Source organism: Spodoptera frugiperda, chromosome 19 (assembly GCF_023101765.2).
Source record: "Spodoptera frugiperda isolate SF20-4 chromosome 19, AGI-APGP_CSIRO_Sfru_2.0, whole genome shotgun sequence".
In the NCBI taxonomy this organism is placed as follows: Eukaryota; Metazoa; Arthropoda; class Insecta; order Lepidoptera; family Noctuidae; genus Spodoptera; species Spodoptera frugiperda.
The window spans coordinates 2,928,394-2,952,991 of record NC_064230.1 but is presented as its reverse complement, the minus strand read 5'-3'; the positions used below and the strand labels follow the sequence as shown (position 1 = coordinate 2,952,991).

Genomic DNA, 24,598 nt, shown 5'->3' with positions numbered 1-24,598 from the left:
TCGACGTACAAAAGTAATTTAATTTTCCATAACACTAATCCTCCATATTCCATTCCAGTATCGATATCCCAGTCGGCGTGCACGGCGGGCGACGTGCTGCGCATGTCGCGCGTGATCGTGGACAAGCTGAGCCTGGTGGCGGGCTGCCGCGTCGTCACCGCGCTGGACTGGCTGCGCCTGCTGCGCTCCATGCTGATGCTGCAGGCGGACCATCTGGGCGTCGGACTGCCCGCTGGATGCCAGGTATGTTGTCAAGACTATTTTATTTATTTAGGAAACAAACAGTCTCTTACAAACTAATGATTACAGTAAAATTGGTACATAGAGACTTTGAGTTCCATAACGTTAACGTTTTTATGGTATAAGTCGGTAAATGAGCAGACGGATCACTTGATGGTAAGCAATTAAGCTTGTAAACGACCAGGCTGAACTGGCATGGTAAGCAATCACGAGACCAGAAGCGTTCAAGAGCGTTGCCGGCCTTTCGGGAGTTAGGAATTAAACACATTGAACGCCGTGGTTGTCACTGGTGACCGACGTTAGCGGAGGATTTACCTTCAACAGTTTTCTATTGGCGGCCAAAGACTTAATGTTATGTTTTGGTTAAAAATGGAAGGGGGAACTACTTGAAGTGAATCAGGGTGCTTTTCTACCAGAGATGTGCTATGTAGCTATGTTACTTACTATCTAACCGATTCCACGTCGTTCTACATTTTGTACTGAAATACACATATATCTCCTAAAAAGCTAACTACAGGTCCTTATACCTATAGTTATGTCAATGGAGATAGATTAGTTTTCAAAGACAACAATCCTTCTGGATTATTTCAGATTGGACATAGACTTTGGAATACAAACATTTATATAATGATATTTATAGACAACTGTATGACTTAAAAACTATACCAGCTACATCTTTTTATGGTATAAGGTGGTAAACGAACAGACTGATCCACCTGATGGTAATCACCGGCGTCCACGGACACCCGAAACACCAGAGGCGTTACAAGTGCGTTGCCGGCCTCTGGTAACTTCACTCTTATCGCAAGCGTTGTTTAACGTAGATTTCTTGCTCGGTTGTAGTATAACTCCGGTCGAGCCGGCCCATTCGTGCCGAAACATGGCTCTCCCACACTTAATGTAATACAACAATGAATACGTTTGTCCGCAGGAGGACGAGCTGGTTCAGATGTTGGAGATCGTGTCGTGCGACGCGGCCTGCGTCAACACGCGGACCAGTGAACTAGCGCTCGTGTTGCTGTACTATAAGCTTGGTGAGTTTTATATATCATTAACCTCTTGTCTGTCGGTATATGAGACACAATAGAAAACATATAGCGTCTCGTGAAGATCTGCGTTCCGACATACCACGGATTAATAGGTATATCAGACCTACTGTTCACGCGGGTGTGTGATCTGATACCCGACAAAGACTATACATAGAAACAGGGCTAGAGTACTCTTGTTACCACGTTTACTCTTCGGATCACCTGATTATAAGCAATCGCCGCCTCCCATGGATACCTGAAACACCAAAAGCGTTACAAGTGCGTTACCGTTTGGGAGTTATGAATTTATGGGTTGTTGGGGAATCGGGGATTGGGAAGGGGGAGTAATTGGGCCTCCGGTAACTTAAGTAACACAACGAAACGCAATTATTTCACGTCGTTTTATGCTCGGCCTAACTCCGGTCGAGCCGGCCCATTCCATACGTGCCGAAGCATGGCTCTTCAACTCTTAAAAAATTACATGTAACTAACTATAGTTTACTTTGCACAACAGAGCAACAGTTAGCGGAGTGGTCGGCGAACGAGGAGAACATGATCCCTGAGGAACACGCGTACTACCTTTTCGACTTCGCCAGACAAGTACAGCTGCATTGTCAGGTGAGTGTTTGTGCTTATATACGCTATACATCTTATACTTTACTTACTTTACTTATGATATAAAGCTGAAGAGTTTGTTTGTTTGAACGCGCTAATCTGTGGAACTACTGGTCCTATTGAAAAACATATTTTTGAGTTAGATAGTCATTTATCGATGAAGGCTTTAGGTTATAAAACATCACGATACGATCAATAGAAATCGAACAGAGCGAGAGACACTGCATGATGCTAGATGTCATATAAAATTGATTTATTTACGTACAATTAAACTCTGGAACAACTATGTAGTTCGAGGACAGAAGTAAGTCTGGGAAAGACTAAAGCAACTAACAGATTTACTGACTATACACAAGGAAACTTAAATGTATACTAATATAAATATGTATCTCTCTAGATGAACGAGGCGTCCCTGGTGGCGGCCCGCGCCCGCGTCCGCCACGTGGTGTCGCGGTACGAGCGCTGCGAGGCGCGCCGCGACCGACAGCGCCTCGTCTGGAGACTGTCCGAGCGGACCCTCAAGGTATGTACTGCCACCTATACTCGTAGATCCAGAGCGTTCTGCACGCTCCTCAAAGAGCCATCAGACCACCACATTTGCTTACTAGAGATAGTTTTTTGACATAAGCTCCATACAAAATGTGTCAAAATTCTACCTCTGGTAGGCAAATCTACCGATAGGATAGGTTATTGGAATTGGCCTTTAGGGTTTATAGATTACTTTGGCTTTTCTATGTTATGTTGCTGTGGATGCGTTTGGCTTCCACCAATAATATAAATGATACACATAGCTTAGCACTGGTGGAAACGGACTCAGTTAAGCTATGTTTTTTATATGGAAAGATGCATGCTATGGATGATTTCCCTAATATCGATACATCGCATACTCGAACTGCGCATCTTCCTCGCACAGCTACATAGTTTAGTATGATTTTTATATTACATCTTCATGTAGCTATGCTAGTTACATACAAATTTGAGTGTAGCATTTCCTCTTTTTTTTCAAAGGAGATTTTTAAACTGTGTTATCAGACGTTTAATTATATCATTCTGTTTGTCTGTAGGTACTACGGCCGACGGATCGTTTGACGTCGCTCCTGCCCACCATAGAAGAGCAACACTTCGCGGTCGACGCCACGCCCACCAGGACCAGGTAACTTATTATTATTACTTTTTATGGAATAATTTGGTAAACGAGCAGACGGATCACCTGATGGTAAGCAATCGCCGCCGCTAATGGAAAACAACAGAGGCGTTACAAGTGCGTTGCCGACCCTTTGGGGGTTAGGAATTTAAGGGTTGTTGGGGAATCGGGGATTGGGATGATTGGGAAGGGGAGTAATTGGGCCTCCGGTAACCTCACTCACACAACGTTGTTTCACGTCAGTTTTCTGTGAGGCCGTGGTATCACTCTGGTCGAGCCGAAGCATGGCTCTTCCATACTTAAAAACAAAATAACAATGTTATTAATAATATTTGTTTCTCAACAGATCGGGCAGTGTTATCAGCGAAACAGAAGAAGAGACATCAGATTGGCCTCGCAGTCCAGTTCTACCGGTATACTGTGACAACTAAACCACCCACGCGACCCGGCACCAACGGTACTTATAGTACCACTCGTCCAACAGACAGCCCGGTATTTAACACTACTTAACACAATATAGTGACACTCGAGACAACAAAGTACCCAGTGAATTACGGAGTGTTGTGTGGTACTTTCTAGTGTCATATGACTCCTCAAAAGTTTTATCGCGGCAAGTTTTCGTCGAAGAAAATGTACCAGTACTGTTGAAAAGCAATAAGAAGAATGGCTTTATGGAGTATTGTGTTACTTTTAGTGTCATATGACTCCTCAACAGTCTAATAGAGGCATATGATTTCAAAACAGTGGCAGTTTCTGTCGAAGAATTCGTCAGGAAGAACGTACCATTACCGGTGGAAAGTTTAACAAGAATTGTGTGGTACTTTTTAGTGGCATACGACTCTACTAAAGTTACTATACATCGAATTTATAACAGGTGTTACGCAATACGGTACAATTAAGTGTCTTAATGACTGGTAAATCTTAGTGCTAACTGAAACTTAGTACTAGGACTCAAACGGTACTACGTAGTGTCACGAAAAAACGGTATTTCTCGAGTGGCTACTAAGATAAGAACAAAAATGTGTTTAAAGAGATGATGACAGGGTATTAAAATAACATCTATTTACTATTATGTCCGTCAGTTTGATTATTTAAAGGTAATATTAGACACGGTTTTAAAGAAAGCAGTATAAAATATACTTTTTGTAAAGTTAGAAATACGTGTCTAATTTATTTTATAAATAATCTTGCCAAACGGATTATGTAATAGTCATCGTCTTTACATTGTAGTGTCATGTGGTACTTTTGTGTTGTCATTTATAGTTCGAGCGGTACTTTTTAGTGCTAAATATAAACCATAATGTACCTGGCAGCTCTATTTTATAATAATTAAATCAAAAAACATAGGATCTTTTAGAATTATTAAAAGAAAACAATTTTAAAATGATTCCAAGCATTTTTTTTTCTATGTTATTATTTATTTTTTCCAATGCATGACTACTTCTAACCTTGATTTGGTTATAAAAATGTATTTAATTTCTTTTTGACATTATTATTTAATAATAATATGTATTAAATTTTTCTATTCAAACTCGAATTCTGAAAGGTCTTATAGGTAGGTAGTTTTATGATAGGTCATTTCTGTGTTTAGTTGGAATGTAAAACTTTATAATTGACATAAATAAAGCCAGAAACTTGTCTTAAAACAACTATTTATTGAATACATAGCTTTTGACCGCGACTTCGCACGCGTTAACACATTGAACGCCGTGGTGGTCACCGGTGACCGACGTTAGCGGAGGATTTGCCTTCAACAGTTTTCTATTGGCAGTCAAAGACTTAAATGAGTATTAAACATTAAAAAATACCTCTTGAATCACTCAAGTCTATTAAAAAAAGCATACATAGTGGCAGACTTTGTTTTATCCTATGTAGTAGTTAATTATACAGTTTTACACTCCAACCGTCATAGAATTGATTGTAATAATATTCTAGTACTATAGATGAATGAAATAAAACATATCTATTAAGGCCGGGTCATGTGGTATTTACAAAGAGACGGGGAATTCTTTTGGTCTAAAATAATAACTAACGGGTAATACATAAAGAAATTATGTTAAACGTGTCGGTTCATATCTGACGGAACATGCGTCGCGTATCATCGGTCGCGTAACGCCAGAACAGACAAATGTATAGAAAAACAATTGACCGTTCACACTCAACCGATGATACGTCAGTACGACCGATGATACGCTCGACGTATTTTACGTCAAAATAAGAACCGATCCTAAGAGTGTACCAAATATCAGATCGATCTGTCGTCTGGGGTGAAATTCTAATGACTTATTTTGACTCAAGCAAAATTACATAAAGCTGTTTAATAGTAGTTGTGCGACAGTCGCTGTATGTCACTACAGATTGACTTCCTACCTCGCGATGTTTAGTCTCAGGGGGAGGGCTGTGGAATGCACGACAAAATAATGCATTTAATTATATTAGACATCTCTGCTCACCCTTCTACAGGTCATGTATAACGTTAAGTTGTTATTTTGACCATTTCAAATATCCCTGTCTCTGAAAATTTTTCCATTTTTTTTTTCTACATACATATTTAAGTTTTCGATTCTTAAAACTCTAATATAAACGAAACAAAAAAAAGAAAATCAGACATTTTTTCTGTATTATTATTAATTAATTACCTTAATTTATATTTTCTTTTCGAAAAATGTCTCTAAAGGTAAGCGTTAACAGGCCCGCATCGTACGCATTCCATATGACGTCATCAGTACGCATCGCATGTAGGCATTGCTGATGACGCGGTCCGTACGATGCGGATCAGTGGACGCAGTTGTATGAGTTTCTATACAAGACAAACTAAAATCCGTTGCGTGCGATGCGTACGATGCGGGCCTGTGGACGCTTGCCATATAAAGCCGAGGTTCTCAAAAGTATTTTGAGATTTCTTTTTTGTTTTTGCAAAAGGAAGTTATGTCTCTTTAGTGTAGGGCGCGATCCTGATTTTGAGTATGTCAAAATGTACGTGATCCGTAATGTGTATGTATGTTTGTGTGTTCGAGTGCTCGTAGTGCGCTTGTATGGCGGCTAGATGGCAGCACACGGTTTTGTTAATCAAAATCGTGTGGAAAAGATTTTGAGCTTGCGATAAAGTTGCGCAACAGTCGGCCGACTTTTTTGTATAGCAATGCTCTATTATCATGACCAATTTTTCTATTAAACTGTCGCCCAGTCGCCACGCAATCGTCCCACTATCGCTCAGTCGTATGTTTCGAATTAGTTTTAAGTTTAACTTCCGAATAAAAGGACAAAAAAAAAATTAAAAAAAGGTGCAATTTTTAAAAATTTGAAAAAAAAAATCTTAAATTAATTAATTCAGTTCAAAACATTTTTTGAAAATGGTAAATAAATTAATGTTTGGAGTATTAATCGATGAGAAAACGTTGTTTTTTTTTTTATTATTTTCTTTTTATTTTTACAATTTTGCAAGAGTATTGCGCATTGCGATGGAGGGTGCTTCTTTCGTACGTTATTGGGGTAAGCAGAGGTGTCGTTACAGTCAATTTTGAACTAAACGTTCATAGATTTAAATTCCAAAATCTAAAGCTTTACAATGTTTTTCTTTATATGATGTTGATTAGTTGTTAAATGAAAGAAATGCTCTCCATCCAACCAAGGCTTCTCCTTACTGTGATCTTTCTAAGAATGGAAAATTAAAGTTCAAAAAAAAAAATGAAAAATTCCATATTTTTTACTAGGTCTTAAGGTTTCGGGGGGGAAAATTTGGGCCTGGGAACTCTAGTATAGATGCTAAGCAAGTCTAACTATGCTAAATTTTCAAATTATTTAATTAAAAAATGTATAATTCACTTTAAAATAGATTCAGCACAAGATTAGTGTGAAAAATCACATATTAATTAAAAAAAAGTTCACTCACGAAATTGTTCGAGGTATCTCGACTAGTTTCAAGTCACGACGGGAGCTTAATCGACGTGATGTCGACGTGTTGAGCGTTCTCCTCGAATTCTTAGTGAGTAAACCATGTCTAATTAATTTGATAATATCGAAATTTACTTAAAAAATTTTGAAAATTTGGTATAGTATGATCTGCTCGCATCTGTATTGAAGCCTAAGAAATAATTATAGTATTATCAATTTTATTAGAATTAAATTTGGCGAGCTTTAAATATGCAAGCGACGTGTTTCTTCGTCGCCGTCGGCCGACAGTTGCCCAACTGTTGCGCCACAGTTTCCGACCGAAATTTTTCGCCCCGTTTTTCTAGTTATAAGAACTTTTGAGTCACACAAACGCGTGAGTGAATGAAAAAAAAAGGATTTATATGTGAAAAATTAAAAAAAAAATCCACCGAAATCTTCTTTTTTAAGTACATTTTATTTAATTTAAGTATTATGTAGTGAAACGTATATATAATATAAAATATAATTTATATAATATATTCCTGATTTTTTTTCGTATAATGACTAATTTTTTCGAAAACAAAAATTTAAAAAAATATTTTCTAGTTGTAGTAATATTGGTTCATACTTTTTTACTTTAGTCTCCCCCTTTTTCTTTTTATTTAGTAAATAATTTAATCTCTCCTTAAATATTATAGTAGTGTATAAATTTATAAATGACAAAAAAATTACAAATTTTTGAAAAAAATAGTAAAAAAAATTGATCTCAGATTTAGTTTTCTTGCTTGATTGAATGTTTGTTTTTGATTTATGGTTTCAATAGTAAAAAAGTTATTTAGAGTCTTGTATGCGTAAAAAAACAGAAAAATCCATTTCAAATTTTATTTAGACTATCAGTAAATATTTTATAAGGAAATCTTTAGCTTAAAACGCCGGCAACGCACTTATAACTCCTCTGTTGTGGCGGGTGGCATTATATTTCTTTGGAAATCTCATATTTATTGGTTTTTTTTCGTGCATTTATGAAAACATCAGTGCATTTTACCCAGTATATGTTGCATGGCGTCGTACAAGCTAAGTATCAATTTTATTTATGTTTCTTTCACATAAATTTACATTTTTTTTTTCCCTTTAACACCCTAAGAGACTGTTTATTATTATTTTTTATGCATACAATTCTTTAAATGGACTTTAGCTTAGTTCTTTATAACATTTTTCGAAAGTAAATTGCTAACTGCCGTATTTAGATGTTTAATGATTACTTTAATTAGTCCTTAGTAACGTAAATTTTGTTCTGAAAATTGGACTAAGGACTGGGTTAAGTAATTATTAAACTGATTAGTACCCTTAGTACGAATTTGCTTTACGATTAAAGTAATGGAAATGAGAGTAATTGGCCTGCTCGAATAAGCCAACCAAGATTACTTTCAAACTCATATTAAGGTACTGATCAAATACGGCAGTAACAGTCAGTTTTAACACGAAAATGTAAGAAAAACACATTAAAAATAGATGAAAAGAAAAGCAATGTACATTCGCTCTGTGATATAAAAAGAAGTATAGAAGAGACACTTGCTACTATCTTAGACATTGCGATGGTTTGAAATTAAATCAGATTAACTATTGAAAAGTGGGTGTTGCGTATGTGAGCACCTTTGTATATAGCTTCGAGGCAGAGACGAATTATACTTAGGGAACACTAGGCAAGTGCCTAGGGCGACAGGTTACAGGGATGCGTGTGATAAACTGCACATATGAGTAACGGCGCTAAGAAAATTAGTAACTTGCCTAGGGCGCTCTCTAAGTTTAACTTCTTGTATACACCTTGTCCCTAAAGTCGACGTCCAAATGCTACCAGGTGATCGGCAAAGTTCCAACTGTTATCATTATCAGATAAATATAAAAAAAAATCTAAGTCCTACAGTTTTGAAATTACAGTTACATATGCGTTATCCACGAAAAAGTACTTCCTGTGCCAGTCTGACTCTTGTTGCTATCTTTATTTTTTCGACTGGAGCTTTGCTTACGTTATCCGGAATAGTCCATCCAATCAAATAGATGTTGACTTCAGGGACATCTGTATAAAACAAATACAGTAGGAAACACATTATGTCTCGCGTAGTTTCCCACCATACTACGGGTTGTCTCTGCTTCGAGGCACTATTTAACTTCCAATTTCTAAATAACACATATTCTAATAACTACCATAGGGAGATCGGACACCCTAGTCATATGTAAACTTATGCTCTACATACTAAATGTATATAAAAACTGTATGTAATATGTTTTTTTGTATAAAAAAGTATTGACATAGTCAAATTGCATGCTCTAAGTATGATTGCGGAATAGAAATCTTTGTTATTATTTAAATTCTGTTTAGAATAAGATTGAAATGATAATTGGTGTTCATTATCCGATCTCCTAGCTTCCATGTTACTCGAAACGGTTTTTGAAGATTTGAATGGATAATATTTGGTTATCTATAGCTTTTAAAACACTTAAATGACTCTGAGTACGGCAGTTTGCTTTACGTAATGCAAACTCATACTAAAGGTACTGATTATTTATCTATTCAAAAGCACAAGTTTAAAACTATAGATTGATCAAAATATATTATCCATTCATATCTTTAAAACCCAGTATCTGTTACAAAACTGTTAAACACCAACAAAACGCATTGTTGAAAGAGTGCCTTTTATACTTAAAAAAAAAGTATAAAAATGTCTAGAACGACGTTTACATATTTTTAAGATCATTTTTTGTATAAAAAAAGTATAAGATCTACTTTTTTATACTTGAGTACTGATTTGGGAGTTATTGGTCGTTATTGAGTAAGAAAACACATCATAATGTACAGTAATTTTAAGAAATATAAGTTTTGATAACCTATCTGTCTGTAGATTTGATTATTAGAGACTTCTGCGCGGCTCCTATTGATCGTAGCGTAATGTATAGCTTCTCTCGATAAATGGACTTTCTAACAGGAAAATAATTGTTGATTATCGGAATAGTAAATTATTCAATTCAATGAAATTATTCAGTTTTTTGATACTAATTCAAAATTACGGTTTATTCACTTACATTGATGGAGAAAAGCTCTACTAGTTTCGAGTCACAGAGGAACTCTTCATTATGAGCAGCTGTGACTCTAACTTGAAACTAGTAGAGCTTTTCTCCATTAATAGTAAGTAAACAGTGATTTTAGTTATGTTTGTTAAAATATATATCTTTAGTAAGCAAATCTACATATAGATAGGTGATTAAAGAAAATCAGTGTATTTTGTATATCGATAGCACAATGATTTATTGTAAATAATAATTATAAAACCTATTATAATAAGAGCAGACTGTATTTAGTTATATTTTGTACCTAATTAACATACAAATTTGTACATAGACAGTGGCTAGTACTCTCAAATCAGTATTTTAACGGAGTGGTTGTCAAAATGTTTACAATCTTGTATTGACAATCTATAAAATGTACGAAATATTGTGTTTAAAGATGTGCTACTAAATAGTCGGAATTGTTTGGTAATTGGTGTTTTTTTTACACCGTCCGTAGTCTCTTACATTTAATGATTACTTAAACTATTCCTTAGTAATGATTTTGTTCCGAAAACAATTGCTAAGGACTGGGTTAAGTAACCATTAAATGACTCTGAGTACGGCGGTAAGGGTACTATATGTTTTCTTACTACCGATTTTAGTATAAAAATCCGATTTATCAAATGATTTTGGCTTTTGTAGTATGTCTTTAAATTGTAATCCAATAACAGTCTTCCATAGTCCTTTGAATTATATTCAGTTTAGTTGAAACATTATAAATTGTCAATATATGCGAGCATTTAATAAAACAATAGTTGCAATGTACCTATGTGTGTATGTGATGTGTATTTTGTAAAAAATGAATGAGTCGGTATATAATAATCTCGAATTTGAGAATAAATAGTTGGACTCTTATTCCTTTGTTTTATTTGTTATTTGTTAGGTACCCTGAAATACAACCCTAAATAACTTTGCAGACGCAAGAATCATGCTATTCAAGTTTACCATCGTTACTCTTACCATGGGTGTGTTATACCCAACTCATAAATACTCACGACAAAGATCGGCTAGTAACTCTCTGGTAATGGTGATTGTCTACCAAAGTTCACGCATCTTGCCATATAAAAATCAGCTACCGCCGCCATGAATATGATTGGTGGACGCCAAACGCATCCACAGTAACGTAGCGTAACACGTCTCTGGTGGAAAACCCTACCTGGACCTCTTTAAACAACGATTTTCAATTCGCCTGCCAAGTGTCGCCTATGGCAATATCCACAGTTCTAAAGTATAGGTATTAAACTAAACAAACAAGTTTCATATTTTGGAATTGGATCAGAAATGCAACATTATGAATCCGAATTAGGTACCACGAGCTTATTCTCGAATCCAATTCCGATCGATCGACATTGATATTGTTAGGGATCATTAGGTATATTATCTAGACACACGGCAGTGTGTCCGCCAAGTTCGAGCAAAAAAACCGACACACTGGCCGTGGGTTATATTACACGAATCATTTCGGGCCAAGTTCGACTCACCTATAACTCAAAATCTATTTTATCTACGCATTATTAATTATAACAGTTCGCACGTTTGTAATGGTATTTTTTTTATACTTTTTAAGCCCAACCAGATGTGAACGTACTTGTAACTTCTTTAGTGTTGCGGGTGTTGCAGGACGCTGATAGTTTACCATCATAAAGAAAACAGACTACAGTCAGATCAACGATGACTTTATTTGACGCTTGAATTTATTTATAACAACTGGTGAAAATGATTTTTTACATTTCATACTTTAATAATAATATACTTGTGCAATTTTTAACTTCTTCGGGACTAAAAGTTGTGATGATTTTATGATTAAAATAATGTGTAATAAATGCTATAGATTTTTTAATTTTATTTCATATGTGACTCCTCTGGTGTTGCGGGTGTCCTGTCCATAGGCGGTGGTGATCGCTTACCATCAGGTGATCCGTCGACTCGTTTGTCCCCCTATTCCATAAAGAAAGGTTATCTGGAATAGGTACATGGAGGGGAGGTTCGTGTTCAGCATCAAACATCTTGTAGCTGATATGATGACAGGAATTATAAGTAGGAAAATAAAACCCAGGATTGTCAGAATATACGTATGTATTCATCTTGCGAGATAGAGATCAAATACGATAAAAAATTGCAGATTTTTCATTTTATTTAAACAATACATAGAAGGTACGTATTTAAATCATTACATTCCAATAATAAAACAATAAAAAACATAAATTTTAGACAAATAAATAACATATTTCAGGACATAACCTAAAAATCACATTTTAAAGGTACTTTTCATCGAAAGTTTTCATTTTATGTAAAATTTTGTCAAAACAGGCGGTCCTATGTACTTATTTATTTTGTAAAATCGTCTCTAAAATACACTTGATTGTATTAGAATCAATAAAGGTGTAAATAAGAACGAAATTTACTTGTTTTTAAATAATCATTACCAATATTTTAATATTTATTTTACTATTTGAATACCACTGTGGCGATTTCTTTAGCACGCGCGCGTAAGATCCAAAATACCTACTAGTCTTCCTATGACGCGGGCGTGTGCTAACAGCTGATCATGCTAAAACAAACGCGCGCGAAATTTTGTTGTTTTGTTATTGTGATAAAAATAAAACTAATGAGTATACAAAAAACGTTTCTTTGGGAAAGTTGTTTGTAATCATGAGTACAATCACGTGTTTAAATATCGTTCACTAATTACCAGCCACCCTATATTTGGTCATTAAAGTGTTAAATTCCGATCTTATTCACACCGTTTTGACACATAAGAAAAACTTGTATAAACAATGTACATACTATATCATTTAAAAATACATAATAATGTTTCAATTTGTGAACAATTTATTTTTTCTTACAACTAGACGCTTAGAATTATACAAAACTTCAATATTTCTATAATCTATCTTGTTATTCGTTATAATATATAGTTTTAGTTTGAACACTAAAACCTTTTGCCGTTTCAAGTAATATTATAATAAAATTATGCTGTGGTAGGCAGAGTCTACAGTGCGCCTATAATTAAAATTCACGTTAAATTAATATGTCCATGGCAATGTATTAATACTTGCATTCACTAATAAGTATTTTAAAATCATAATAAATATAAAATTATTACGTTTTTCATTGTTACACTTTTAAGTGAAATTAGATGTCAATTTCTGTTTCTTTTGTTTAGTTCCGTGAGACAAAGTACAGATGGCGTTGTTTTCAATATTGAATATTGTTGACGGAACGTTATATTTTTATCATATTTTGAATTTAACACTTTTAAAACATGTCATATCACAATTTGATAAAACAATTCAATTTCAAAAAGACGCACTGCGTTACTATAACTCGCCAAAATTACTAACAAACTTATATACTAAGTCCTAGATCAACTCTTCAATTTAATAATCGAAAAAACAATACTACATTAGTTTAATCAACAATTTGACTCAAAATTAATAGTTGTTTTGGCAATAAAAATGATTTTTAATCATTTCATAATAAAAACAACGAAGAAATACGTATGTAATTTGCATCAGCTTGTCAAAATAACAACTTTTAAAACAATCGAAGAGTCAAATCGGTTTTTTAATAATCTTAACCTAAAATTATAATTGTAACAACTTCTAACTTATAAGTAATGGTACCAATATTAATTATATAATAACTGTGACTGATAAAATTTAGTCATTTCCTTTCAATTATTCGTCGACGCCATTTTTTCGTGAAAAGAAAAACTTTATGTCCGAATACTCAAACGCTACTCAATTTTAAGACGCTCTCAAAACTAGTTCTGTCCTTATCAATTCTTTATAAAATGACAGAGATAGCACGATATTTAAGTACAACTTAAAATTGAGTAGCGTTTCAGTATTCGGGCATGAGCCACGATTGGCTGTCGACCTAAAACATATTTAATACGCTCTTATTTTAATAACTATGACCCATATTGTAAGATATTTTACTAAAAGTCATTAGTACTAAGCATAATTAAAATAATTAATTATATTTAACAAATGGTGAAAATTGAGTGTACATTGTATAGCGGCATTACATGCCGTAATGTGCACCTCTGCCTACCCCTTCGGGGATAGGCGTGATGTTGACTCTAATTATATTCAGTAATAATTGTTTTTAGTAAAATGTCTACAATATAGGTATAAGAAAACTAACTAGTTATTATCAAACTTAATATTTTTCGCGCCAACAAGATTATACTGAAATTTCTTTGAAATTTCAAATAAAAGTTCACTTATGTATTGTTTATTTTACGGAATTTGGTATTTTGTCATTAAAATAAAAGTAAATCAGAAATGTATTAATATTAATTTAGTTCTTTCTTAGTTACGGCGCGAAATAATACCTTAAAACAATCTTATAAACTAAACTTAATCCTAAAATCGTGTTTTGCACAACCATTTCTGTAAAAATACATAATAATAGTTATATTGTTATCAAAAATATTATTTTTTATTTATATACAAACGTTTTTTCGGTAATAAAAGTGCATTTTCATGTCAATTTGAGAGCAAGTAATCAATTGATTCATATATTCAAATAAGTTTCCTTTCGTATTTACAACATACGAAGTTATATATATTTTAGTACTTAAAACGTACGTATTGTAAATTCCGAGCGTTTTCTCTTGTTTTAAGGTCTTTTATAACCTTAAACATATTACAAAATTGATTTTTTTGTAAATAGATAGTCATTTCAATCATTATTGTGATTTTAAAATAGGTAAAAATTAGGTGTTGACTTACATTATTTTCGTAAATCACGTAGTTGAAAAATCCGCCATTTTGAAACATTCACTTTGTCTATTCTATGTCAAAAGTTCATTGAACTTTAGGAACAAATTGGCTGATGTTTTGCCATTTTTTTAGTAAGAGCTAAATGATTTCGATCTCGATTATAAAACTTATATTAAAATTGTACTTTTCTTTAATATAACTTCCTTATTTGAGCTGTTTTCTTGACGAAAACCTCGTGGAAGTTATTCTGGTTTTTAATATTGTTTTTAATTTAGACCGAAAACGCTTTTCGCCCGAAATAAGTCGCTTTTTATGATGAGAGTCATGTAAAGTCCAGGTATATTTATAATTATGTATTATAATCTCCATTTTTATATGTTTATTGTCATTAAAACATTTATACAACAGCTATTAAAGGCAATGTATTAAAACATTGACATTGAATTTGATTTCTTTTCAATTTAAGCCATTTTAGGCGAGATGTAACATATTCTGAATGTAAAGCTCATAATTGCACGAACTAACCATCTACTTCTCGAATAGAAATCGACTCATTGCTTAAAGAAATAAAGTCTAATTTCGTTTGTAATTTTTCAAGTTAGTGCAAACAATTATGGCCTTAACATACTTTTGTTGGTTTCAAATTCTTAGATTTGACTTCGATATTATATACAGAGTGTATAAAAATCTTTGTCCAATAATGTACAGGTGTGATTTTTTTTTAGTTTAGATAATAATATAAACACTAGATTTTTTATTCTTAGCGTTTATTTTTATTGTATTTTTAGTACTGTTAACGGCATTTTTTGAGGAAATCTAGCACTTCTTGTGGGTACTCGACACGTGATTTGTTTTTCGCGGCCGTGCGCGTTAGATCCAACGGCGTCTTACCACTGTGGGACAAAAAAATAGTTTAATTATATTAATGTAATAGTTTAATTATAAATAGTTCAATTATTAATAACTGTTTAAAAACAGCTTGGGATATATGGTCATGCTAACTAAACAGCTTCACTGACAGACACTTGATATTTCAAAAATGCCTTATTTAGGATTAATTGAAATAAATGCATTGATTTTGACTTTGAAACAATAGGCTCACTATTGTTTCTACCCTATTACGTGGGACTAATAACACAAATGGTAAAAAGCAGGTGTACATTGTATAGCGGCATTACGTGCCCCGAAGGGGTCTGCAAAGGTAGAGGAGCGCTTCTGCCTTTGCAGACCCCTTCGGGAATAAAAGGCGTGATGTTGCGTTGCTAACTATACATAGTCCAGACTGCAGAGGACTATCACAGGCTGTTGTTGATAATGATGGACAGATGGGCAAATAAAAAAATAGGTTATTTATAGGATTTTATAAATAAATATAGTATTTACCTGAGATTACGATGGTGCGCCAGATTCTTCCATTCCTTCCGGTCGATGTTCTTGAAGATCATCAGGATTAGTTGCAGATCACAGTGTACTGAGTTCACAGCTAGATGCAGGGCTGTGTCTCCGCCTTTTAGATCCTGAAACAATTATATAACACATAAATAATTTAACTCTATACATTTTTCGCGTAAGAGAGCTATGCTTCGGCGGAAACCGGCGTCAGAGTGTGGTTGAACGCTTATCTTTACTGATAGACAGACTGACAGACTACTATTTCTTTATTTGTTGACATTTTAAAAGTTTATTACTATTCATGGTTTGATTGGAATAAATGATTTGACTTTGACTTTGTTATGGGAGCCCTAATTCCCTCCTCCCAGACTTCTCTAACCCCCAAAAAGCTAGCCTCCTCTGGTGTTTCCGATTACTGTGTGTGACCGATTACTTAGGTCTTACTATCAGGTGCAAAACCCGCTCTATTTCATAAAAATATTCTTGTAATAATGTACGACAATGAAACAAACTCTCGTATTAGGTTTTACGTTTTTTTTTCGAGTTTATTATACACTTTCCAGGGAAACTTCATCAGTTTAGAACCTGGTACTAAGTTCACTGTTCTAATGATTAAAATCAAGCACAAAAGTAATCGGTTATCTGTTCATAGTGAAATAAATAAACTCACCCCCTCAGTAATATCGAAGTCCGCGTGCACAAGAAGTACGTGCACGGTGTGCAGACGGGGACTGGCCGCGCTGTGCTGACTACAGGCGACATGCAAGGCTGTATATCCTGCACAAATATACAATATATGTATAAGTTACCACTGCTATTCTTTCCGTAAGAATGCTGTGCTTATAGCAAAGTAGAATACGCTAAATTATTTTTTAGTTTAAAAAAACATAAGTTGATAATTGGTGTGTTGATAAACAGTGTAGATTAAATGCATTTGTTAGCACCCCTACTTTTCCCGTACGGACACGCAGAAGTGGAGACAAAACGCAACGATAGCTTTTCTTTTTAATCAATTTTTATTAGGGCTTTTTTCCTAATAGGAACATGACAGCCCCATTATATGATACAAAATTAAATGATATAATGATATAGGTACACAAAAAGCAGCTAAACCAGGTTTAGCTTGCCCTTAAACTTAAAAAAGAAATGGTTAAATGAAACAGAGATCTAGCCTCAGGTGATAATGGAGATGCCAAAATGCTATTAACAAAAACCAATATTAAAATTATCTGAACCAAAAATCGAACGCAATGATAGCTTGAAATAGATTATGTTATGTCCAAACAAAAAGGCTGTGAATAAATGACTTAGTAATTAAATACTATCCTTTTTATATTATAATAACATCCTACATTATATCTGTCTGGTGTTGCTAGTGGTTGTTAACAAAGTATATAATATGTATCTTCATATATATATTATGTATGTATAAGATATATTGTATTCATAAATTTATTCTTTTGTGCTTGTGTTATGACTTAGTATCAATTCGCTTCATTTCTCTGCACTACCCGTTGACTGTTAGAAAATGCTTTAAGGCATTAAGTCCGCCATTCACTGTATTTGTGATGAAGTTTAAATAAATAAATAAATAATTCCGGTAGAGCCGGCCCATTCGTGCCGAAGTATGGCTCTCCCACACTTTGATGATTAAATACCACCATCAAGGCTCGGAACTGGTTTAAAAAATACCGGTTTATATTGGTTTTCCTCCGAACTTTATTTTAACCAAAATTAACCGGTTTATTCGACGAGGGGCATGTCGGTAAACGCGTTGAAATATTATTATTAAATATAATCTGAACAGCGCGCGGTGTTTCTTTGATGTGCGTCCGTATTAACCGGTTTTTATTGTTCTAAACCGTTTAATCTGTAAAAACCTTTATGAAAATACTGTTCCAATTACCGGTTTAAAAAAACCGGTTTATACGAACGAAACCCAATGTAAAGGTTTGGCGTTCAAGTACATAATAGCGGGTTGGAAATTTAACCGGTATCCGAGCCTTGCCACATAGTTAAAGTACTTAAAGTCTTCATAATATTAAGTATAGAACTACTAGGCTTACCATCAGCGTTGGTGTGCCTCAGTCTGAACAGCGGTGGCTGACCGTCGCACGGCCGCACCAGCTCGCTCAGGACGTCAGCACAGCCGTCCCCCGCGCGCGCACAAGCTATCACCAAGTTATCGCCCAAAGCGTCCACCTGGAAGCAAACAGTTGATATTTAATAACTTAAATACCTTTATCAGTAACAGGAGGTACTGTGTATACTTATATAATGCTAGTTTTTAAACTTTGCCAATTTGCAAGTGATGGAATGAAAAAGCACAAAGCACAGTTTTTCTTGAAAGTTCACCATAAAGTTTGCTCAGTGTAGAAGACTGATTTCGAACTTAGATACTTTTTTTGTTAGTATGGAAAGTCATCAAATGACTCCTAGCACCCTGGGGTAAGGCGGGAGGAAGTTTAAAAAACAATGCTCCACGCTAAGATTTTCACCTATGTCGTAGGTGCGTTTACAAACATACAATTTCACATACACATGACACCCAGACCCGGAACAATTATTTGTGGATCACACAAAGATTTGCTCCGTGCGGGAATTGAACCCGCTACACGTTGCACGGCAGCCGGTTGCCCAGCCACCGCAGCAACAGTGCATCAGGAGTGTCAGAACTTTACTTTAGATCAGTGCAATTTTAATAAGATAGCGCCATCTCTTATAAAGGACAGGAACTACAATATTTTAAGTAGAATTGTACATCTCCCCAGTGACTTATTTCTTAAAAAAAAGTAAATGTAGAAAAATATGAAATTAAGTTCTCGTTTATACAAATTAAAGGAAGTCTGATAATAAGGATTATTATTGAGTATTTTATTGTATTGAATAGTAAACATAATCTACACTAATATTATAAAGCTGAAGAGTTTGTTTGTTTGAACGCGCTAATCTCCGGAACTACTGGTCCGATTTGAATAATTCTTTTTGTGTTGGATAGTGTATTTTTCGAGGAAGGCTATAGGCTATAAAACATCACGCTACGATTAATAGGAGCCGAGCAGATCGGGTGAAACCGCGCGGAAGTAGCTAGTAATACATAATCTCTATACATAAAAATCAATTGCTGTTCGTTAGTCTCGCTAAAACTCGAGAACGGTTGCATCGATTTGGGTAATGTTGGTCTTGAATTATTAACAGAAGTCCAGGAAAGGTTTAAAAGTTGCAAGAATAACATGTTTAAGGCGGTAAGAAGTTTGCCGGGCCAACTAGTGATTAATATTAATAAATTATGTGTTTGTTTTGTGACATTACCTCATGGAATATATATTCCCTGTTCGCGACGAGGCTGGGGTTCGCTTTGATGGCTTTCCGGATGCATTCCACCAGGTACCTGGTGAGCAGCGGCCTGCTGGGACACCGGAGCGCCGCGGACTTTAGGATGCTTAGGCCGGCTGTGGAATGAAGAGATATTTGATCATTTTCAAGGCATTTTCAGTTGACGAACAACGAGCCGCCGATGTGATGAAAAAAATAATTAATATACAAATGAGATAGTTTCATCATCATCTGATTTTCTTCTTTATCGTGTTAATTGTCAAATCTCCTGTGTGAAGTGGGCTCAAACTCAAGGTTTAAGTCTTTGACTGCCAATAGAAAACTGTTGAAGGCAAATCCTCCGATAACGTCGGTCACCGGTGACCACCACGGCGTTCAAATCAGAAGTTCCTCGTTTAATCTTCGGCCGCAGGTCTTATTGATTTACTAATAAAATTACTTAAAATAACGTTTTATTTTTAATTTCATATCAAAACCTATTTATTTATCTTCATTTCATTCGTTCTAATTTGTTCACGAAAGTACGCAATAAATAGAATTGTAGTATGCAATCTGCGAAATTTTTTTTGTTCGTTCGTTGAATTAGTGTAGGCCGCCTGATGGTCACAAGGATTTCAAGATGAACTTGGGAACTTGGGTTGGTTAGAAATTGTGCCTTGACTCACCATCTCCTACGAACAGCGCCGGGTCCTGCGCCAGCATCCGCTCACAGACCATGGTGAACAGGCAGTATTCCACGTCTTCCTTCTCCGAACTCTTCGACAGGTTTTTCAGGATAGGTTCCAACACACTGGAATTGAAAGACATAACGGTAAAATGGGGTGAATAGAAACTCAGGGGGTGAATAGAAACATTTTTTTTTATTAGGATTATTAGTTTGTTTTCATATTTTTGGTTTTAATAGAGCATTTTTGGTTTTAATAATGAATTAATAAAAATATTTAAATGGTGTAAACAGTTCTAAATTACGTGAAAACACAACAAAATGTTGTTCCTATTCACCCCTGATTTGTTTCTATTCACCCCGTTTTACGGTAAGCTTTAATTTCATTGTAACTTTCGTGAGACATACTAAATTAATTACTATGTTATCGGCTTACTCACGTAACTGTTTGACGAGGAACTCGACTAGTTTCAAGCTATGTTAGAGACTCATATTCATGACTCCAGTATAGTACAGTAGCAGCGCGACAATCGCCGCGTCGTGTGTCGCGGAATGCTGCTCATGAATATGAACCTCTAGCATGGCTTGAAACTAGTCGAGTTCCTCGTCAAACAGTTACGTGAGTAAGCCGATAACATAATAATTAATTTAGAAATAAGCTTATAAAACGTCACGCCTTTTATCCCCGAAGGGGTAGGCAGAGGTGCACATTATGGCACGTAATGCCGCTATACAATGTACACCCACTTTTTACTATTTGTGTTATAAGTCCCATGTAATAGGGGGTGAGTCTATTGCCATATATTGGTGTAGGTATGTATCGTATGTATTTGTATATGCATGTAGTAAAAGGTAGTTTTTTTTATATTAGAAACAGACATAGAATATTACAATATAAGAATCTAATGTAACCAAGTATTGTATTGTGAACCTGATTGAAAAAGAGTAACCTATGGAGTTTCTTGCTCGTTCTTCTCCATAGGAATCTACACTTTGGAACGAGCAAATAGAGCAACTAGAGGACTGACCGACAGACAGACGTTATTAATATTTATATTTGCTTTGACGTTCAAAAGTGCCTTCCTGGTCTATTTGAAATTAGTAATTATGACTTTTTTTACTTTTAATTTATTAGTCTAAACGTATTATTAATCTAGATTTTAATAAACGTCTATTTTTATCCTTCGCCGTATTAGGAAGGAAAAAGCAATATATAAGGATTAAGGAAAATTGGTTTTTAAAATTTTTAATTCGAATTTATCCCTAAAAGTCAACCAATCTTAATTTGTTACATCACTTTTTTGTCCTCTATATTAAATTAAGATTTTCTTTTTGTCAATTCATCGAATTGGGGTATAAATCAGCTAACGGATTGCCTGATGGTAAGCTATCGCCGCCGCCCATGGACACTTGAAACACCAGAGGCGTTACAAGTGGGTTGCCGGCTTTTTGGGGGTTAGGAATTTAAGGGTTCAGGAATTGGGGATTGGGAAGGGGGAATTGGGCCTCCGGTAACCTCACTCACACAACGCAAGCGTTGTTACACGTCGGTTTTCTGCTCGGCCGTGGTATCACTCCGGTCGAGCCGGCCCATTCGTGCCGAAGCATGGCTCTCCCACACTGATTAATATGTCTAACGATAGTTAGGTATTATAAAAATATTTCCGTATAGGAAAATGCTACCGAGAATTATTCTGGGAGGCGGGTCCGCCGTCCGAGTCGTAATAAACAACTTTTTTTTTAAAAAAAAAATGACCTTGTATCAAACTATTTGAATCACTAACCATATACCGTTATACGTCCTTAGGTATTAAATAATATTAGTATTAGAAATCGAAACGGGATATTTAGCATGTTTATGTCTACACACACAACTTCACGCATTTTATCCCCGAAGGGGTAGGCAGAGGTGCACATTACGACACGTAATGCCGCTATACAATGTACATCCACTTTTCAACATTTGTGTTATAAGTCCCATGTAATAGGGGGTGAGCCTATTGCCATATATTGGACACAATTCCAGACTCCGTGCTACTACTGAGAAATTTATAAATATATTAGAAGATAATATATTTTTCATTTGTTTTTTGTTTTGTTTCTAAAACAGTAATGAGAAACATGTATGGACTTGATACAACGGTGCTTTTCCACCAGAGATGTGCTATGCTACGTTGCTGTGGATGTGTTTGGCTTCCACCTATCATATTCATTGGTACACATAGCTTAGCACTGGTGGAAACGGACTTAGTTTTATATGGAAAGATGTGTGCTTTAAATGGCTTCCCTACTATCGATACATCGCATACTCGAGCTGCGCATCTTCCTCGCATAGCTACATAGCTTAGTATCAGTGGAAACGGTCACATAGTATGTTTGTTACTCAATAACGTTAAAACGGCTGAAGCGATTGGGATGAAATTTGGAACAGTGGTAAATTATGGTCTGAATTAGCACGTAGACTACGTTTTATCCCACAGGAACGCAGGCGAAGCCACTGGCAGAAGCTGGTATGCAATATTTACGTAAAAGCCATACATTGAGTTTTTTTTTTATTCTCTGTTGAGTACATTTTAATAGACATTTGCCATTACAGAGATCGAGCAAGAAATATATGAATCAATCATACTATAATATGTTTTAATTTTCCTCGTAAAACAGCTATGTGTATGTTTTATGTGTATATATGTATGTTATATTGACGCCATCGAGTTAATATATATGAGGAAAATATATTGTGAATATTATAGTTTTTTCATCAATTTAGCTTGAAATTCAACATATAAAATATGTTTTGTCGTTTTGTATTATGAGTCGCCTGGACAGTCACCGCTACCATCAGTTGACTGGACAATCTCTTTACATTAGAACATAAGCTTTTGATGATCCTAAGTACAGTCCATGTATCGCCAACTCAACTCTTTCCACGGGTATCATACGATCTGACTAAATTATACATGTGATAAACCTTTTAATTTTTAAACTGGCATCACAAGTCCTATTAAGCGTGGATTTTTTTAGGGGGTAATCATCCAATGACTTCTCCCGCCTTGGGTGAGGCGAGAGTAAGTGTCAGACTCTTACTGACTAAAAACCACCCCGTTCCTACTCCTGCTTTCGAACCGGAGCCCGATAAGTCTAACAGGCTAGGTAGACTAGGTAGTCCGCAGCTCCGAGTTGGTAACAACCCTCCTGGGCCCAACCTGTGGTGGTCTGAGGCGATAGTGCATTAGTGTGTGTGTGTGTGTGTGTGTGTGTGTGTGTGTGTGTGTTAGAGAGAGAGAGAGAGAGACTAACCGCCGTACTCAGAGTCATTAAATGATTACTTAACTCAGTCTTTAGCAATTATTTTCGATACAAAATAGTTACTACGGAATAGCTGTTTAAGTAATCTTTAAATTACTCTGAGTTTGGAGGTTAGATCTAAGAACTAATGATAAAATAAACAAAACAAACTCACTTGTAAGCTTCTGTCAGATCTAATTTAGCAAAGTTCATGCACAAATTCTTCCTCACAGCCGGGCTGATGCGTTGCAGGTGTTCCTTGAACAACTCCTTGCAAGGTTTCCTCGTCACTTCACAGCAGTTCTTCTTAGAAAAGTTATGTACAATCTCCTTCTGCATATCCTTAAACTGTTTCATCGTCATTGAAGATATGGAAGCGGTGCGTTCGCGAGCTCTCTTCTCTAAAGCTTCTTTTTCTTCATCAAAGTTAGGGATCTCTTGGTACTTTTCATAATCACTGTTGTATGTTGGGGATCTTTCCGGGGATAGTGTGTATTCGGAGTTTGTGGGGTAGAAAGACCCTGGTGATGCGGACATAGGGCTCGGGACTGTCTCGGATCGCGGTGGTGTTGGGTAAGTGAATTCTGTATTGAAATAACCATCGTTTGAAGTCTGGTTGTATTCTTTCTGGACGTAGTTGAAAATTTCAGTTATTTCTTCTTGTCCAAACTGGTCTATTGAGTTGGACATAGATTGTGGTGACATATCACAGTTTTGCTCAAGTAATTGCATCAATTCATTATGTTGCATAGTCTTTTCTGCGTATTGCTCAGAATAATTCGTGATTGGAGGTTTCTTGATGTATTCTAGGGACGAATGCTGTTGGTATTGAAATTCTGGTGTCACAACGACTTGAGGAATAGTTTTCACGTTCGTATCCTCTTTAATGAAATCCATGACGTCTTGTAGATAAGTTTCCCTGTCATTTTGCAAGTATTGTGAGGATTTCTGTACTGTTTCCAATGCTTGTTTGACTTCGGAAAAATTGTCCGGAGCTTGACACTGGTTTACTAGTACTTGGCCGCCTGAGAGCGCGCGTTTGTTTATTGAGCTGATCTGGAAAGTGAAAGAAAGGACATTTAATGATTTATCACTACATAGTATAAGACACAGTCGTTTGCCGCTGTCTGTCTCTATGTATGCTTAAGACCATAGAATTACGTAAAAATGTAAGAGGGAAAAA

At 35.4% G+C, this 24,598-nt stretch overlaps 3 protein-coding genes across 4 annotated transcripts in view; 2 read left to right on the top strand and 1 right to left on the bottom strand.

Annotated features, from left to right (window-relative positions):
- LOC118281213 (cyclin G) overlaps nucleotides 1-10,860 on the top strand; it is a 42,421-nt gene extending 31,561 nt beyond the window's left edge. For both annotated transcript variants that reach the window (XM_035601778.2, XM_035601777.2), the window contains exons 6-11: nucleotides 59-243; nucleotides 1,172-1,274; nucleotides 1,783-1,886; nucleotides 2,281-2,406; nucleotides 2,948-3,036; nucleotides 3,374-10,860. In XM_035601778.2, coding sequence (XP_035457671.1) covers nucleotides 59-243; nucleotides 1,172-1,274; nucleotides 1,783-1,886; nucleotides 2,281-2,406; nucleotides 2,948-3,036; nucleotides 3,374-3,458 — 692 coding nt within the window. In that variant the 3' untranslated portion in view covers nucleotides 3,459-10,860. The remainder of the gene's footprint in view (nucleotides 1-58; nucleotides 244-1,171; nucleotides 1,275-1,782; nucleotides 1,887-2,280; nucleotides 2,407-2,947; nucleotides 3,037-3,373) is intronic.
- Nucleotides 1-24,598, top strand: part of LOC118281190 (zinc finger protein 880) — a 218,039-nt gene that overhangs the window by 177,270 nt on the left and 16,171 nt on the right. The window lies entirely within an intron of this gene.
- Nucleotides 13,718-24,598, bottom strand: part of LOC118281215 (uncharacterized) — a 74,430-nt gene continuing 63,549 nt past the window's right edge. Inside the window, exons 3-9 of the mRNA XM_050700927.1 lie at nucleotides 23,591-24,471; nucleotides 20,132-20,256; nucleotides 19,443-19,582; nucleotides 18,197-18,332; nucleotides 16,801-16,907; nucleotides 16,122-16,255; nucleotides 13,718-15,631 (exon numbers count right to left, since the gene is read on the bottom strand). Coding sequence (XP_050556884.1) covers nucleotides 15,532-15,631; nucleotides 16,122-16,255; nucleotides 16,801-16,907; nucleotides 18,197-18,332; nucleotides 19,443-19,582; nucleotides 20,132-20,256; nucleotides 23,591-24,471 — 1,623 coding nt within the window. The 3' untranslated portion in view covers nucleotides 13,718-15,531. The remainder of the gene's footprint in view (nucleotides 15,632-16,121; nucleotides 16,256-16,800; nucleotides 16,908-18,196; nucleotides 18,333-19,442; nucleotides 19,583-20,131; nucleotides 20,257-23,590; nucleotides 24,472-24,598) is intronic.